The 18,739-nt window shown below is 38.4% G+C and overlaps 1 protein-coding gene across 2 annotated transcripts in view; it reads left to right on the top strand.

Annotated features, from left to right (window-relative positions):
- The window catches only part of CPED1 (cadherin like and PC-esterase domain containing 1), a 149,685-nt gene that overhangs the window by 2,932 nt on the left and 128,014 nt on the right, over nucleotides 1–18,739 (top strand). For both annotated transcript variants that reach the window (XM_085299718.1, XM_085299716.1), the window contains exon 3: nucleotides 9,704–9,890. In XM_085299718.1, the coding sequence (XP_085155844.1) occupies nucleotides 9,704–9,890 (187 nt within the window). The remainder of the gene's footprint in view (nucleotides 1–9,703; nucleotides 9,891–18,739) is intronic.

Genomic DNA, 18,739 nt, shown 5'->3' with positions numbered 1-18,739 from the left:
TTGAGAGTCTGTTCTTGAACTGCATATGTTTTTTCATCCACTGCTTATTCACTGGGTGAATTCAGCTGAGCTGTTATCTTGTTTATTTTATTGGGTACTCAGTAACATCTAAGTCAGAGGTCATAATTGAAACTTTACACTCTTTTATTTTACAGTCACATACATGCCCACCCACAGTAGCTAGTTTGAAAACTAGTTTTCATTAAACTGCTAGTTTAAATCTTCATGCATAGATCTGGACAAATACTGTAAAATATAGTCCAAATGTTCATATTTTTGACAAACTAGTCACATGTATTCTTACCCTGTAAATAGTCAAGCAAGCAAATTTATTTAAAAKAATCTGATATGCAGTTAAATAGTGACTTAAAGCAAACATTGCAATGTTTTTCACAAAATTGAAGTTCATGAATAAGGTTTAAGGAAAAGAAGACTGTGCTGGAGGTATCRTTCTTTAGATGATATCTCATGCTTCTGGGATTTGAGTCATATGGCGCCTTATGTCAGGCCTTAGAAAACTCTTCTGAGTGGGCAGAAGCAGGCTTGATTCTTCTTTCATAGAAACAATGWGTATTATGTTGAGCCTGGTGTTAGAATGTTATTATGACTGCATGTGAAAAGTCTCCTTCCAACACTTGCTCTGAGTTTGAAATATATCTCATTATCTAGAACTTTCCTTTCCAAAAATGTGGAAATAGCATAGGGATGGAAATTGCCAATTTGATCTGTAAATGTGTCTTTAGYTACATGCAAAATGCCCTGGGATGAAGCCATTACTATCAGGCACATAGAGCAAGTTTGGGGTTTTTTTGTTTGTTTTTTTTTTTTTTAATCACAAAAATTCTGATTTAATAGAGAGCCTAGAAAACCTGACAGAGCTCATAGTACTTCTTTCTTGGGTATCACACACTCTTGGTATTCAAAACTGCTGAAGACCTGATTCTTTAGACTCATTTTCACATGCAGAGGTCAACATTTTCTAATATAAAATTAAATGTTAAAATCTGTAGCCTGGAAAATAGATTTCTTATTTCAGAATCTCCAACGAGGTTTAGGAGTCCAGCTTCAGAAATCCACTTCTAACTCCTTGCCTAACAGTAGTTACCAAATTTTTATGGTTTTTATTTTCAAAGAAATATAGGAGTTAAAAATGGATACCTCCAGCTAGTTTTTATTTTTCAGTTTCATATCTGCCTGATTTTCAAAGTTGAGCATATAGTATGGCACCCTGAAGGCTAATGTTTATATGATGTTTTAGAAAATGTAGTTGATGAATTTTCCTCCAGATGTCCAAAATAAGGAAATGTAATCCATGTAGAATCCAAGGTAGATGACATCAATACTACTRTAATGAAGAACTTAAGATCTTTAATGACTGTATCCTCACAAAACTCCGGTGGGATGGAGAACCAGTGTCTATACTACATGACACTTTGTCATTTAGAATTTAGGATACTGGAAACAAACTAATGTGAAGTACATGTAGCAGAGGAAGGACCTGAAATCACCCATATCCCTTTGTCTCCCATTCTGGACCATTTTCCTTTTCTACTGCAGCCTCTGTATTGCATCACCACCTTCTCACCCCTTTTAAGAGATGAGGTAATAAAACCCTGACAGGAAGATATCACATCCAGCTGCATCCAGTCTTCCAGACAGTCTTTCCTCTTGTATGATAATATTTGTGAAGATAAAGAGGCGAGTTCATGCTGTAGCATCCAAACTGAAACAGATATCAACAAAAAAAAAGTATGTACAAGCCCTGGGTGTAGGTTTGCGTGTCATAGTAGTGTGTCAGAAATACCTCTGATACCTGAGAAATATAAAACCATTGCACTCCTCCTAAGTAATTTAGCTCTGCTTCTCAGCCACTTTGGAGAAGAGCTGCTGGTCACAGCTGTGTTTCCACTCTGAATTAACTCAGCCAGAGCCAGCTTAGGTATTTTTACACTGCACTGCGGGTTTGTCCAGTTAGATGTASTACCTTTGCAGTTGTAAGGACACAATGACATAGTACTGCTTATGCGTTAGGCAGTGTTTTCACATACTGGCTCTCTAAGCTTGACCAATGTACAAGGAATAAGAATTTTAAGGTTGGCCTTGAAGGCGATCATTTCACAGATACACACTTACAAGAGTCTCCCTTCAAATTCCCTAGCTATCTAGGACCACCTGGAAAACAAGACATGCAGATTATTTGAGAATGTAATGAGTGGGYGATGCTGGCATCCCATAGATAAAAGATAATAGGTAGGGTGACAATAAGTTGTCTTCACTTTCAAGGCCATATYTCTGAGAGACTATGTAGAAAAAAATGAAAAGGAGAAACATGTTTTAGATCATGACCAAGATCTAGAGAAAGTTTCAGTTGAACATCTTGTACAGGTTATAGGCCCAGGCAACTGTACTTGAGAATCAGGAGTGAAATTACCAAAGAGTAAAGGAATTGTTAGCAGAACTTTGGACATCCAGGGTGGAACTATTGTCTCTTAAGCGGTCCACTCTACCTTATCAAAGGCAGACATCCCTYCTTCACAGTCAATGGAAATTACTGCCCTAGTGCAAAATTCATCAAAACTTAATGCAGACATTTGAAACTAATCTGATGAGCTGCAGACTCTAAACAACACATATGTCTGTTTTTTGTTTGTTTGTTTGTTTTGAATGTAATATACTTGTAGTCAGAATGAGAAGGGAAGGAAGAGGGCAGGAGAGGAGTAGCATGGAACAAGGCATGGGAAAAAAAGAGGCACAGGCTGAGGTGAGGTGTGGGAGGCAGTGTAGGGAACTATGCTTGTAAAATAATAGTATCCTCAGAGGTCTCAGAAGAGATTGTGCATGTGGGGCTGGATTTGCATTGGTGGAAGAGAAAGGGAGATGGAAGCAGAATGGAAAGAAAAGAAGGCAAAGCTAGTGGAAACTGTTGAAAGTTAGAAAAKGTTGAAACATAAGAAAAAGTAGAAATGAAGCTCAAGGATAAAATGACAAGGAATAATTTTTGCTAATATGCAGAAATAGAGTGTGATAACAATGCTGGATAGAAAAGATCACATTATCTGTTGTATAGTTTCATACGTTTTTGAGGTAAATTTAATCTTAAAATAGACATTTAGTTTATAAAATACATGGATAAGAACACTTTTCTATTCACAAAAGAACAAAAAAAGTGGAAAACCTAGCTACTTTGAAACCCGAACTTAAAATGCAGCTGACAGTACGGTATCAGCAACTGGTTTAATTGAAATGATACTATACTCACAAGACAAGGGATGCACCCTGCAAAAACAGGACATTTTTTTTTGCTTTTCAATATAAAATGCAAAAGTTACTGAGGAAATAGCTATTCTTACTGCAGAGACAGCGATATTTTGGTGATAAAGAGCAAAGCTATTGTGATAGCAGTCAGGAAAGAGGGGTGTGGTAGAGACTCTTTACAGGAAGGGAACTTTGAGAAGAATACATCAGCAACAAGTAGAGGAAGAGAAATGCAAGTCAAATCTCACCCATTTACTTCACTGGAGTCCTTTCCTCAAAATCACATATTTTGATAAGATGGTAGGGTTTGGCTCATAGTCTGTTCCAAATACAAAGCAGTGGATTCCTATATGCAATCATAAAGCAAAGGGAGTTTGAAAAATAATTCTGTACTTCCAGCTCAGTGTGCTAGTTATGACTATGCAGATAACTCCAGTTTTGCTGTTGTACTTAYGAAATCCTCAGAAATGAGCTATCAACACAGGTGCCAATAATTTAGTTGCTTGCTCTGTATTTTTTCAGCAAAGTAGTAGAATAACATTCCAGCCATTTCGTTCTACAGTCCAGTCCTTTCTGATTAGGAAATCTAGCAATATATTAAGCCAACACATTTAAATGTCCTCTAGAAAGTGAAACAGGAAATTAACTTCTCTGTTACTTCCCAATACAGGAGATATATGCATTTCAAGTACAAGAGTAATAAGAACAGCTATTTCTATGAGCTTTTATGCCAACATTGAAAAGAATTTAAAAGTCACATTTGGAATTAATAAAGGTCTTTACAGTCCTGTAAATGAACCACTTGGATTATTATAATCACATCCAAAGTTKTTGTTATCATTCTTCTTATTAATGACAGTTAATATTAGCGTAGTAGTGTCTGGGAGTCCTGCTCTCGGATTGTAATGTTGTTCTGCTAGGTAGTATCTAAAAGTGAGGATAGATCCACACTTCCTTTGCTGACTTTCTTCCAGCTAAATGGGATGGAGATGGAATCTAGGCAGGTATCTGCTTGTGAATATTGCTAATAATGACTGTGTTGTCTATTTAAGGCTGGTTCTCTTTCACARTATTTCTGTTGCACTGCCCTGCCATGCAAAGGGCTTTCAATTGATGTAGTAGCACTTGTATCTCTCTCTTGCAGCAAGTACCYGTAGGAAGTGGTGGGGTAAAAGTGAAGGTACAGTCAAATATTTTGAAGCTGCCAGACAAGACTACAAGCATCTTGGGTAGTTTGATGTAAAAGAGAGGCTGCCTGAAAACTACACAGGGACTAATGCAACAAGAACTGGGTAGCTGAAAAGATGATGTACAGCTTTTGAGTTCTTCTCTGAGAAAAGCACAGCCAGACTTAAGTTGAGCCATTATTTCAGGAAGAGTAATTTTGTTTCCAAAGTTGAAGTGATGGTCAATGAAATTCTATGGCAATAGTTCAAACTGTATATTAGCTTCCTTGCCAGGCAGAGACAATGCATCAATATTTATGCAATTATGCAATCTTCTTGGAATCTGAAAAAATGCCAAAGAACTGCTTTTCTCCTCTCAACTTGAAATATCTTTCCTATTTTCTTCTTGGCCAAAGCAACAACAGTAATTATATATTGTAGGATTTAATTACTGACCAATTTTAGAATTTAAATTGGAACAACCTAGAAATTTTGTAAGAGAAAGGAAAGCTTCAGAAACTAATATAATCTGTTGTATCTTTATACACTCATAACCTAGAATTGGATAAAATGATTTAAAGGAAAATGTCAAAACATTTTCTCCTTAGCAGAGGACTTCACAGCTACTTGGAATTTGCAGGCAGACAGAACTAAGTACAATTCAGATATTAAATGTCTATTTTCAGTCAGACAAGGATAGTTATGTAATTCTTGAGCTTTCATATTAWATAAACTGCATTGTTTATTTGGTTTGTTAAGGCCTAACAGGAATGTTTCATTCACTAGATCTTTTAAAATTCATAATAGATTTTACGGAGCTCATATAAAAGGACACTTTATTTTCTTTTGTGTTTTTCAGGTTATTATATAAGCTGAAAACAAAATTACAAAATTAATTTTTATGCTTTTTTATTTACTTGAGAGTCCACCACAGTTTCTTTGGACTGGTTGTTAAGGCTGTGGATCATCTGTGTAACAGCCTGTTGCACTAAAATGGGGTCAGTGACTCTACTAAGTGCARTGGTTTCAAGCGGTAAGAGCAGGTATATCATGTCAAAGCTGACATCGGCCTCATGCTAAATCATATGGGAAATCTCAGCTTTGCTGTAAAGCTTCATTAATTTCAGTGGAGACAGCCATACTATTCTTTAGATAAGACTCGGGCCACAGATGTTCTTTACCAATCACTTTCGCATAGGTGTAGTGAATCTGTAACAAACTGACCTGCAAACAAATAGCCTCAAATTTCAAATTAGGAAAGAAGAACAAATCTGAATTTGTCATAAAAACATTTCTTCATTAACACTTATTCACAAATATTYGTAATGTTATGGACACATTTTTCTAGTCTAAGCCTGCTGCACATTGAAGTTACATGAATACCAAAATGTTATGAATCATAAAATTACAAAATATACAATTAGATTATTTTCATCTATTGTACTCTGCTTCTTCTATACTAACTCTCTATTGGTATAGACTAGACTGCATCTTTATGGTTGAGAAAAGGTTTAATGAAAAACAGTAGACTTTYATAGAAATGTGACTATTATTCCTATAATATTGGAAATTCTGAAATGCTTCTACTAGTAACTAGATCAGCATGGTTGATAATGAAAGGCATTTTCTATAGAGATTTGGAAAAAATTATGGAATCATTTGCTACAAACATGAAGTGTCTTTTAATGCTGTGTTGATAAAGTATAGTTTAAAAAAAACCCAAGCAAGCAAACAAACAAAAAAAGCCACCCGAAATTGCCCTGGGTTGACAAGACAACAGAAAGGACATGTTACATCTTGTAGCCTGGGTTGCAATTAGCTCGAAAAAGGAAGGTCAGAGGAAATAAATCTGGCAACACCACACGTAGGTCTCAACCCAGCACCATAAACGGTGTGGAGCTACGCTGTATTTTTGAACAGTGTCAGATTAAACACCAGCTCAAGCTGTTAAATTTAGGAGCGTGAATTGTCGCTGTGCCCCAAAGAGCCCGTCATCTCTAATTGCTTTTTTGGAAGGCTAGTGGATAAAAGTGACTCTTGCTCACATTCAGGCGACGGGAGTGCGCGCATTGGTGCCTGTCCCAGGCTGGGCCTGCTCGAGTCCTGCTGGCTCGGCACGGGGAGGTTTTGGACGCCAGCAGCCTGAGAGGGCCCTGAGCGGCGTGTCCCAGCCATCTGGAGCAGATTACGGCAGCCATCCACCCTTGGCGCGCGCGCCAGAGGCAGCGGCTGGAGGAAGGCCCCGGCGCGGGGCCGGGGGCGGCCCGCGGCTGTTTGCCTTCCTTCGCTCCTTCGGGGAAGTGCCTTACATCACTGCCGTTCCTTGAAATGTTTTCACTAGTATTGGTGTTACTAATGGGCAGTAACCAGTTGCCAATGGTGATTTTTTTAACAAGTATTTGCCCGATAGCTAGAGCCCTCGCTAGTGTGGGGAGCGCAGGGGAGGCGCGAGGGGCCGGTGGGCGAGGAGGCAGCGGGGGCCCCGAGGGAAGCGGGATGCCCCGCTTGAGAAAAGAAGGTAGGCTTCCTCGCTGGTGTGCCGAGGAGGACTAAGGGAGGGTTCAGAGCTGCTAATTAGGAAGAAACAACTGTGTTTCTGGGTATGAGAGAGGCTGTTGACGCAGTGAAGAGCTCTTAGGCCAGCTGCGGCCTGGCGAGATAGGTGCGGGCTGCGAGGCAGGGCCACGATGAGGTAAACCCCGTGAGCTGTTCTGGGAGTCTCTCTCCCAGGAGAAAATAAAACTGTTGCTGGGTGCTTGAAATAGAAGCTAGTAAAATTTGTTTTAAACAAAATGCTTGAGGAGTGACACTTGCAGGAGACTTTGCTGTTACGAAGAAAGGCGCGTTTTGGCAGCAGCCTTTTTAGAGTGATTCCTAACGTGAAGCACAAAAAAGCCACGATAACCAAAATGTCCGCAAAGAGGGGCGCGCACAAAGCGCAGCGGTGTGTAAGGGCAGTGCAGGACTCTCACTCCGCGGAGCAGACACCCTCTGCCGCACCGGGGCGGGGGGGACCTGACAGGGACGGGGGATAATTGCTAACGAAAAGCCGGATACTGAACGTGTCTTGGGCTCCAGCCCCTGCATTCGCCTTGCGTGTCCTTAATTCACTCTGCAGTGTCTGCCAGCACAACACATGTGGGATAGAAGATTGGATCTGCATGCAAATAAAGCTAGAGGTGTCTCTCTTTGCTGAGTTTCCTCCATGATGCAAGTGAAATGGAGAGCAGAAAATATCTGGCTGAAGTGCCCTGGTGTTACACAGCATTTCTCCGGATGAGGCGGCAGTTGGAGAGAAGAGCACAGGGGGCGGGAGCAGGGCGAGGGCTGCTTTTAGGAACAGAGAGGGAGGGAAAAGACGTAGGAAAATGGAGAAGGGTGACTGCAGTTACATGAGGCAGGAAAAAGAAAAGAGAGAAGAGGGAGGGGCAAAGACAGAATGGGAAAGAATAAGTAGAATATGCTGTGGTGTGGAAAAGATGTTTTGAGACATTTTAGCATTAAGTTTCCGGCTGAACTAACATGTTTTAAAAATACTGCAAGGACAGGGGAGGACATCTGACAAGGTTATGTAACATAATTCCTGTGACTTGATCATATACTATTTATGCTTCTTCCTACCAGCATGTGATCATCATGTATCTGAATATCCCAATGTCTAAAGTAGCTTTGGGTTACGCATTTAGCAAACATATGTAGAAGACTCTGACAGGGTTGTAGCTAGATATATGTCGATGTCCCCTCATCAGTTATGCTAATCCWGTTCACAGAGGATGTGTGTTCTAGAATAAAAGCAGAAGTGGCATGAAAGTCAGGGCTCTAAAATAGTGCATACCTCTCACTGCCRCAGAGGAACTTATCCTTTAGCCAAGTGTAACATAAAACTGCATCCTGTACTTGGGGAAGAGTCGGCTGAGAGAGCGCCTTTATCGCTATCTCCCAGACCTATAAACAACTGGATGAATCTTGAATAGCATTTGTTTATATCAAAGCATCTGTTTCTCTTTCCAGTGTGGTCTTTTGTGCAAGAATAGTGGTGCCTTGTTTGCATAGCGCTTCTAATGTCCAGTGATAAGCTTACTAAAACTAGAAGTTATGGGATAACTTTTAATTTTTAAAGTAGATATTGGAGGYTACTGCTGCATTGGAATTCAGGTACTTGCCAAGAACTAACTTCATATCCTGAATTAAAACCCTTAAATGCTAGTATGTTTCAATCCAAAAGAGAAATACTTTTCACCAAGAGAAAATCTTGTTTGCTAACGACATTTTTATTGCAAAAGAACAGCTAGAATATTTCAGATATTARTTACCGAATTTCCCACATGGAACATTCTATTTTTATATATATTTTTGTGTATCTTAACACCAGATATACACTCTTTTCCAAAGAATTAGCTGCAAGATGAGAGTGATGCCAGGATTCACTCTTTCCAGAACTAAATGTCACGCTCACACTATAGGTCCAGTCTGCAGGATTGTCTCTGTATGTCGGGGTGGGAGGGCTCACTTCCCTTTTCTCTTGCAAGAAACTCATATCCTCAGTTATTATAGGGAGGACGGATTTTCTCTCAAAGCTGCTAATCACTAGACCCTGTCTGGGAAAGACACTGAATGGCAGACAGCAGACAGCCCAAGTTTCTTGGGATTCTTTGGAGACATCATACATCTTTCTCCTTGCTGCTATATACGTGTTTCTCTACCAGTCCTGCCATGGAATGGATCATACAGGATTAATAGCTTGTGGAAAGGTAATAAGGTGCAGACAGGGATATACATAATTTTCAAGAGGCACAGCTGTCTACAGTACTGTTTACAGTTTCCTGGCCCCTTCTATCTCAGTATTCTTCTTCTTTTTGTTAACCATGCTGCATGTTCCTTGAAACAGCTGACATGAGAACTATCAAGCCCTCTCTGCCAGGTCACCAACATATCAACCTCAGTCCATGGTCAAACTCACCTGCAAGTGCCGTTACCAGCGCATTTGTGCAGACTGGTTTTCAGCCCAGGATTTTTCCATAAAGGAAAGACTATAGTTTAAAAATCATCCATTGTTGCCCTAAGTTGTGAAACCCTTCAAATATTGGTCTAAAATGAAGATGGAAAAATGGAGAGGGCACATCCCTAATATAAAAAGAATTCTTAAATTGTACCATAAATATTTCCCAGACTGTCACAGTAAGTTTCTAGCTTATTTCTGTGAAAAAGTAACAACTGTATTTTATAATCTTGAAAGTTGTCTTATTTTACAGCTGTTGTCTTTGTGTTGTGTTTGTTKTTAGATCGAAGACTCCATTCTGCAGTACTTTGGAAGCCATACAAGAAGAGCAGTTCTGTATGCTCCTCCTGCCCACAGTAAAATTGAACGTCAGGTCTGTCAGCGCATCCTGGCACAACATGGATATACAGTTACAGTTCTTGAAAACAGGAGACTGATGGAAGGGCCCAAACATGAGAGCCATTATCACAGTAAGAATGATGTTAATTACTTAATTCATTAATTACAAATGTTAGTTATTGATCCAACATTCTGTCACCAAGCTGAAACTTACAAGGTTTCAATGTGAATTGAGATTGCAAACCAAATTCTAGTCCTTCCCAGTTATGCAGCTAGTTTTTCACAAAGATTCTTCCATCAGATGCTTCCTTCCTTCTTTAAAAAAATATGTTTGAGTTAGTCCTGAAAACCAGATCAGTTCAGTTCTGTTTCGGATGACTTTTCATTCCAATTTCATCAACATATTCACTCAGTGATTTCCAGCAGAGCATTGTATGGCATAACAAATATCTGCTACATTTGGTTCTTTCTCTTATTCACTCCAACAGGAAAGCCATATACAGAAAGGTAGGCTTTTTGCCTGCATAATGTTTTGATATATTTGTAATGTATAAATTGAACATGTTAGGGAATACAATATAGAAGAAGTGCATTTTTCACTTGCAGCAGAAGCTGGGGGGAATTTCTGTAGATTCTTAGTTCCTGCTGAAATTCTGTCTATAGTTAAGCTACTGAAGAAACTTCGTCTCTTGCACGAGAGATTGTATCCTTGTGATGTCATATTGTGGAGCTTTACAATGGAGTTTTGAACACCAGTTAAATATACTGAATGYGTTTAAGTGCTGTTGGGCACCATAGAGGTAAGGACCAAAACTGATCTCAATTTACTACTTTTTTGGAAGTCAATTTAGGGATCGCAAGGCAGAAAAACTATGGCTAGTTATTTCTCGCAGTAAAGAGAGCACCACTTGTATCTTTCTGACTCCAGTAAGTTCTGGGCATTACTAGAGAACATCAGATTTGCTTTATGCTTAACCACTATCAGTAGTTTCGTAGATTAAAAACATAATTATTTGGCATGCTCAAAATTCCATCAAAAATTCAACTTTCCTCAAGAAACTTTCTTGAAAATGAGATTCAGGCAGTTTTCTTGTCAGGCTGCACTGCATAGTAGTAAATTGTTCTCACCTTATTCTCTTTTATTTTAATCTGGTTTCACAAGCACCTCTCAGCCACTCCTTAAACCTTGAGTACTGACCCTCATAGAGTGACAAGACACACAGTGTCTGCAGGCTTTGCTAACATCGGATGAACTTCAGAGAGAAGGCAAGGAGTATCTCTGGAGACCGTATGCACCATCTCTGACATACTTTTTTTTCAACTAGTTGGGGAAATGGGCATGCCAAATTCACTTAAGACTTGGAAAAAATCACTGTACTGAATTTTACTACAGTGGCCAGCTCAGGTTCACATTCTGCAACACAAGTTTGTTACTCTCCAAACACTGTATCTGCAGAAATCAAGTTAACTGTGAATATTTTACAGGCCAGCACCAGTAATTTGTGCAGTACTTTTCTAGTAATGAAAAAAATCCTAATAAAAAGGTTTTACATATTTTCCAGGAACATCCTGCAGCTTCCAGCATATGTTAAGGTAAAGAGTAAGACTCCACTTATTCTATTTCATGGCAACATAAGTCTGCTTTTATCTGTTCCCTGGGTTATGTAAGTGCCTAGCTTTAAAGTTGTGTTTTAAAAACAAGAAGTAAAAGAGCATGTCTGCATACCAAGCTGATGATGTTTTCTTAGAACTAAACAAGTTATGCTCAAAGTTATTTTTCTTTGCCAGTAAATGATGGGTTTTACTGGTCTGGATGGTATAGTATTTGATACACCATACTTTGCAGAAGGGTATTTTGAGTTATGCTTTGTCATAATGTTTTCCTAATAGGATGCTATAATTTATAAAAAATATGTTCCTTGGAGCCTCTATTAAAAAGATGTAGAAACATAGATCATGAATGTTGTGAAAAATCTATAAAGAGAATTATTCCTTCTTACTTGGTATTATTTAGCTGCTCTATTTGGTGCTTTTATTTTTGTACAGTTGCAGTGCACTCTCTTACTCTTGTATCTTTCAAAGTTCACTCAAATTTCTAAAGGATTTTTTGTTTAGAATGGCAGTGATCCAAGAGTCTAGTTGAAGTCATATATGGAAAAAAAAACACTATAAAACATTCCTAACTTTTTTGTTCTGGCTGATTATTAATTTTGAGACCAGTTGAGCTCCCATTTGAAACCCAAGTGTGGCAGCTCTGCACACTGATCTTCCAGAGAGATTCTGCACACCTGGGCTGCAGGCATTTTCACGGCTGCTATAGAGAAACATCAGGACAAATCTTAAGTGGAAATTTTTTGCTTCTTACAGACCAAGTAGAACATACTGAGTTCTGGAAACTACCAACTCTCGTTGGTTAAAAGGTGAAACATACTTTCTTCTTTTCAGGCAAAGGGATTGTATTTTATGGGTTTCCTATGAAAAATCCATGCAGATACTTTCTGCAGTAAATTATTAAACCTCCTCATTTTTCACTGAGAAAAAGTTTTGTCAKTAAATTCTTAAGCAGCTTTGCTTCAGCAAAAAGTAGTTGTGCTTTCCTTTGCAATTAGTCCCACATGGCAGGAACAGCCCATGGACTGATGATATTTGCTCTAGCCCTGAGCAGCTTTGAGACTTCCTTCTGCAGCATCCAACAATGAGGCAGTTTTGATGAAGGTTTAATACATCTCACTCTGATGCTGGGGAGGAGTTAGGGAGGTGGTACTGTTTATTAGCAGATGACAGGATAACCAAGTTTTGTGGTGGGCTAGGATTGCCACCTTGGACATGAAGGATCTGCCCCCTACTGCTAGCGGTAGATCCAATTAGGCATGTTCAGTATCCCTAGTAAGTATGGTAAGTCTGTAGTAAAACATGAAGTTCAAATCAGGTCAGATGATAGCTGATCAGATAAATATCAGGTTGTAACTGCAAGTGCTTCTATAAATGGCACATTTTTGTTTTCCAGTTAGGCAGAAGATGGTATGCTTGTTTTTTTTTTCTTCTTTTCTTCCTTATCTTTTACCCACATTTGAGCATCTACTCACAGAGGCGTAGCATCTGAGACAAGTTCGGTGTCTGTTCCAGCCTCAGAGCAGGTTTGGAAGAGRTGTCACATAGCCTCAAGGAAAAGAATAAAAGGATTAGAAGGAGCAGCGAAAAAGCCCTACATCTCCAGGCTTTCTCCTGGGAGGTTTGCCTTACTGAGCCTAACAATTTACAGGCCTTCCTTTGCCCAGTCCAGCACAGAGCTGTTCTGCTCTGTCGGAGATGAGTGGGATAAACTGGCTGGTTTCAGAGCACCCTTAGTCCTCCTGGAGTGGCAGATGCTGGAGAAGAACCTATCAAATATTTTCCAGAGTCTTCTGTCTTCTTACTTTTCCTTACAGTCAGATAATCTCTCATCTCTGGGGTCACAGGAAAGATTGATATGGCATGTGGATTCCTATGGCTCTGGGATGCCAACATTTTCGCACAGCTCTCCAACTCTCAGAAATTCACGTGACTAAAATGCATTTCTCCCCTCCAAACATAATTTCTTCCTAGTTCTAGAAGGTCTGAACCTTCCCTGAATTCCGCACTCTCTCCACATTATGTCTTCTAAGATGAATATAATGCTTAAATCTTTTCTGCTGTAGCCATCAGTTTTTCTGTCCTTTGATCCAAGTGGTTGACTTATTAGTAAATGGTGACCCTCCCTTAACAGGCTTTTGCTTCATTTCTCTATTCTTCACTTTTACTGGCAGAAAATCTCAGAAAACTGCAGGCTCCAAAAAAGATATGCAACTGTATGCTACAAATCTGACCAATCTGTTTTAATTAGTTCTATAGTAATATGCAAAATTCTGTTGTTCCAGCCTCTGGAACTGAGAAGGGTTTTGCATTTCCTTAACCACGGCCAGTCAGTTTGACCATGGAAAAAAGTGCATCTATTCAGGCTATTGGCAAACCTAGTGCAATGTAACATTATATATTCCCTGCTGCCTTAGCATGTTAATTTTAATAATTTGCTGAAAGTTTGTGCAATTACAGTGGATGACTTCAAAAAACAATTATATATATCATTTCCATAGTGTTGATTTTACAGCATCATCTCCTATTTTTAGGACACTACAGTGAAGTATTTAAACTGTATTATGACTTCTGTTTGCAGTTTGAGTTACATCCACTTAAGATGAAATTTTAGCCAAGCTATTAAAAGGATGGTTACAGTGTATATATCGATTTGTGGGGTTTTTTAATGATTTATTATTCCATAAGATAAGTATTGAACCCAGCTTAACTTTGATTGATATATACCCCTTGAGTCAATAAATCTCGATATTTCTTTCAACTGAAATCAATATCAGCTCCATGTTGCATTCATTCACCTGAGATTGTTCAGGAAGATCATATTCTGTCTATATTTTTAAATTTACAAATATTGCAAATAATATTAGATCTAAATTTGGTTTCGCCTTGCTGACTTTATCAGTATGATTTCACTGAACTCTGTTTTCTGCCATTTTAAGAAAATGCTGTGTTTATGTTCTTTTGCTGTGTAGATTAAGCCCTGGCTTCAGCAGCTATAAGATGATCAGGCTTTTCGCAGCTGTGAGGGTGGTGGTTGGGTGGAGCTGCTCTGAGAACAGGAAGGAATGAGACAATAGACCAAATCCAAATGAATCTTGGCTCTTCTGTTTGTGTGATAAGAGTCAAGAGATCTGTCTGGCATTTAAGGTAACATTAATGCCACAGTTTCTCGTGGCATACTTAAGAGTTTTATTTTTATAGCGAGTAGAGAATAATCCCTCACAGTTAGGGCAGCCTGAATATTTACAAGGCTCTCACTCTTTGGCACTCTGGATGGAGCACTTTGTTGCTTCCTTGCACCAAGGCAGTTGTTTCCTGAGGAAATATGAAAAACCTGCTGTTTGGGTAATGTCAGAAAGCATGAGCAGGTAGCAGGACAACAGAGCAGGCACAGGTGTTCAACACATCAAGTGATGCTAGCTGAGGATTTCTGTCTATGGCTGGATACTATATGACTGAAGAAGCTGTGGAGAGACAGATGATAAAAAATTTGCCTTGCCTCTCTGAAAAAACAATTTTCAAATGATTCTTTGTCAGTTTTTCATTTTGATTTGTTGTTTTTTATGTGTCATTTGAAACAATTGCTCTTAAAAGAAAATCTGCATTTTTCACCAAAAAAAGAAAAAAAAAGAAAAAAAAATCTGTGTCTGTCCACATCTATTCACAATAGGCCTAGAGGGCAGACAAATGTTACCACACCAGGGTTAGAGATGGAGAAATTAGGATAAAAGCTGAATCTTGTCTCATGCTGTATGACTCACTGTCAGGACTAGGATGAAAACACATGTTTCTTGCTGTTAATCTTTATGCTACTTCTCTAGCATATTGTATCACCTCTAGTACTCCTGACTCTTACTTTAACCAGAGGCTAAATCAGCCAAAGAATCAGCTTAATTGCTTACATCTGGCCAGCAGCAAGGTAGGAACCTGTAGAAGTGCTACTTCATAAGTTCAGCCAGATACACTTTCCTCAGGGCTGCTAATTAGTTTAGTGAATAAACTACAGCCATGGGTTGCAGAGGCCCTAAGGCCATGCCAGGTGACCGTCACGTTTACTTTTCATTTTCTGAGACATATCAGCAAAAGTAGTGAGAATTAGAGGATGGGATAGAAACAGGAGGACACATAATTGTTCTTTCTTAAGTGAATATAAACACTGAGAAGATTAGGGGAATGGAGGTTCTTGTTAATCTAATGTATGAAAAAGTTTGCTGCCAAGGAAAAAGGAATAATCCATTCTTCATGCCCTTGGTAAACGGGACATGAAGTAATGCAACAAGAAAAAAATAGATTAGATATTAGGAAAGCTTTTCTAGGGATAAGGCTAGTGAGGCAATCAAATAGATTTCCTGGAGTTGTGGAATCTCCATACTTAGAGATCTTAAATATTAGATAGGGAGATTTTATTGGATATAGTATGTCCCCTTGTGGGGTAACAATATGGACTCACAGACAGAAGTCTATGAGTGGCCTTGAGGAAATGAGGCAGATAAACTGAAGAGGGAAAACATAGTGATTTCTAAAGGACATGGAAAGATTCCAGCTACAGATCAACTGTGACTCAGGGCTTGAACTGAGGAATATGTGGCTACAGCATCTTCTTCTACATCTTCTTAAACTGCAAAATATACTCAAAAATACAAATCTGTGCGAAAATATTCCTGATAAGTATGAGGAAAAGAGAAGGGATTATAAGTCAGTGGTGCTTAGAGTATAGCCAGCTGAAGTTTGAGCAGCTACCAAGTAAATAATGTAGTCCTTGAAATAGAAACAAATTTAGTGGGATGGTATGTAAAAACCAGTTCTGAGAGAAAAAAAAAATCTCTCTTAGTGAGTGGAGTTTGAAATACATTAACAGGAGTGTGTAGCATTAATTCTAACTTTACTTTTATTTCATTTTTTTGTTTTTAATTGTCCACAGTCCAGTTAGAAAGTAACCCTACTTGCTGTTTCAGCCTTAGAGAAGTTTCCATGAAATCCAACTTTAGCAAACAATTATAAAGAGTAAAGGCCTCAAGGAAAATTACTGGTGTGTTCTGTAAACATCTGGTTGCCATTTTCAATTACAAGGACCAACCCACTGAAGGAAGTAGTTTAGTTTTTTTGGAACAGAAATGAGACACTGGGGTTTTTGTTCTTTTTCATAGCGGAGAGTAAAGGAAATGTCAGGAATAGAGAGGTCACTAGATGCTCAGCTTTTATAAATACAAAAGTCTGAGAAAATTAAAGAAAATTGAAATCAGATTCTGAAAGTGTAAACAGCCCTGTGGAGGTAAGGTTAAATAAGCAGGACTGGAAATCTTAGCAAGCCAGAAAAAGCATAAGATCCATTCTATCATAAATAAGTCATTTAAAATATTGTGCAAAATAATAATGGTGAGGCTGGCCAAAAAAGTATTTTGKGGGTTACATTATGCATATCTTCAAATCAAACAGCTGTAACTTATCTTCCAAAAATCTCTGGTTAAGTGCTGATACAAATATATAGCTGACAATATACGAAGTAGATTGGTTTCCTAATGCAAAATGTATGTTATTTGAGTCCTATGCAAAGCTTTGACAAGTAAAATACACATTTCAGAAGAWTTTTTTTGTGTGCCATTCAGCAAGGAATTTCCCAGACAAGCAAAATACTTAGAAATGTGATGATCCTCAGAGCCTAGTAAATTACAAGCATACCTAATGTGTTTGTTAAATACGTTCTGCTTCCATGGAGTGAAAGCTTCATATACTTTGGGAAAAAAAATAYATATCAAAAACATACATCATACATCATTTTGGTCACTTTTTAATTTTGCTTTTAGCAATTAAGCTTGGCTATTTGCCAAGTAGTTGGAAGTGGAGGCCTAATCTCATGTCACAAGCGTCATTGGTTTCCCTACAAGACAAATGCGCTTGTGACATACCCAAATAAATGCTGTTCTCTAATGGGATGCTGTAGTTTCTTGTTAGGGAACCTAATGCATTATATATTTTTCTGAACGATATGTTTTCTCCTTCCTAATTATTAACAGAACATGTTCCGTGTTTTCTGACAGAAAATCACACAAACTATTTCTTTGTAGAGTTAAAATAAACTCTACAGAATTGCACTAAAAACTCTGCTTCAAAAGCAGTCTTTTACTTGAGAAAGAGAAATTCTTAATTGGTAAAAAAATGTGTAAGGACATTGAACTTTGTCAAATTAAAACAAAAGCTGTAAAGTTGCCAAATATATATTACTTTGAAAGTTCTTTCTAGTCATATAAACAGAACATACAGTCTAGTAGAGAGTGCTATTTGCTGGACTGACTTAGAACTTAGAATAATTAAAGTATTTCAGCTGTTTGATTACACAATGAGCTAAAATTAAATCTTTGCTGGAATAAATTATGTCATGTTAACAGAATCTGAAAAACACCAGTGTCCAGGCAGATAGACACATCAGCCAAAGGCAGCAACAATGTGTGACTCTACTGAAATTAAAGAAATACGAGGGATTAAGGTGTAGGTGTACAAGCTTTATAATGTACTGTTAATATGCAAATCCTTTAAAAGTAGTTTGAGGCCATGTTTAAACAATGTAGTCTGTAGGATAAGAAGGTAACAGCAGAAAATGGTTTATTCAAGATATTTTAAAAATGTTGCCCTCATTCAGTTTAAGAAATGAATCCTGGCTTAACTGGGTTCAAGTAGAGACCCTGCTTTATAAATACAGATATCTATTCCTAAACTAATATCGGTGCTGGGAGAATGACAGTAAGTATAGCCAACAGCTTACTGGAGTCTTGTCAGAGCGATCTGTCTAAGGGACTGTTGCATCAGTGTTGCCCAGTGTTTTGGCTGCTGGAAGCTTTTTTGCTGAGCTCACTGGCTCTGAGCCTGATCAGCTGTTAGAAGTGTGGTGTCTTTCATCATTATGTTCCTGCTTTAGGTAGCGACATTCATGCATCTCTAAAATGACACCAATATTTTTTTACTTTAGCTTCCCTGGCTTTTATTTATTCAGATAGCAAAAAGCTTATTTGATGTGTGGACCTTTATTGTAATTTGCAGCTAGTCCATTCTAGTTCTAGATTCAGATTCCATTTTTTTCCAGCTGCAACCACTTATGAGTGACAGCTCTTTTGAATACTGCATCCCCAAAATGTTCCAGACATCAAAAGTGCAGTAGCCACCCACAGGTTAGAATATGTTTCTTGAAGTTTCATGCACCGTATTGTTGATGCAGTGGCTTATCTTCCATAAAATGGAAACCTTTGCCCTATGAGGGAACGATTATTCTACACTTCTGATGTTTATTGTACTCCCTCAAAGCTGTCTTTTCAATGGAATATTGAATATTCTCTTACTTGGACCCTGAGGTTGTACATTTCGATGCAGTCATAGT

The sequence above is a fragment of the Rhea americana genome, unplaced genomic scaffold (assembly GCF_003343005.1).
Source record: "Rhea americana isolate MKP2758 unplaced genomic scaffold, rheAme1 scaffold_152, whole genome shotgun sequence".
Taxonomy (NCBI): domain Eukaryota; kingdom Metazoa; phylum Chordata; class Aves; order Rheiformes; family Rheidae; genus Rhea; species Rhea americana.
Note: the sequence above shows the minus strand (reverse complement) of the source record. Positions and strands in the feature narration are given on the sequence as shown.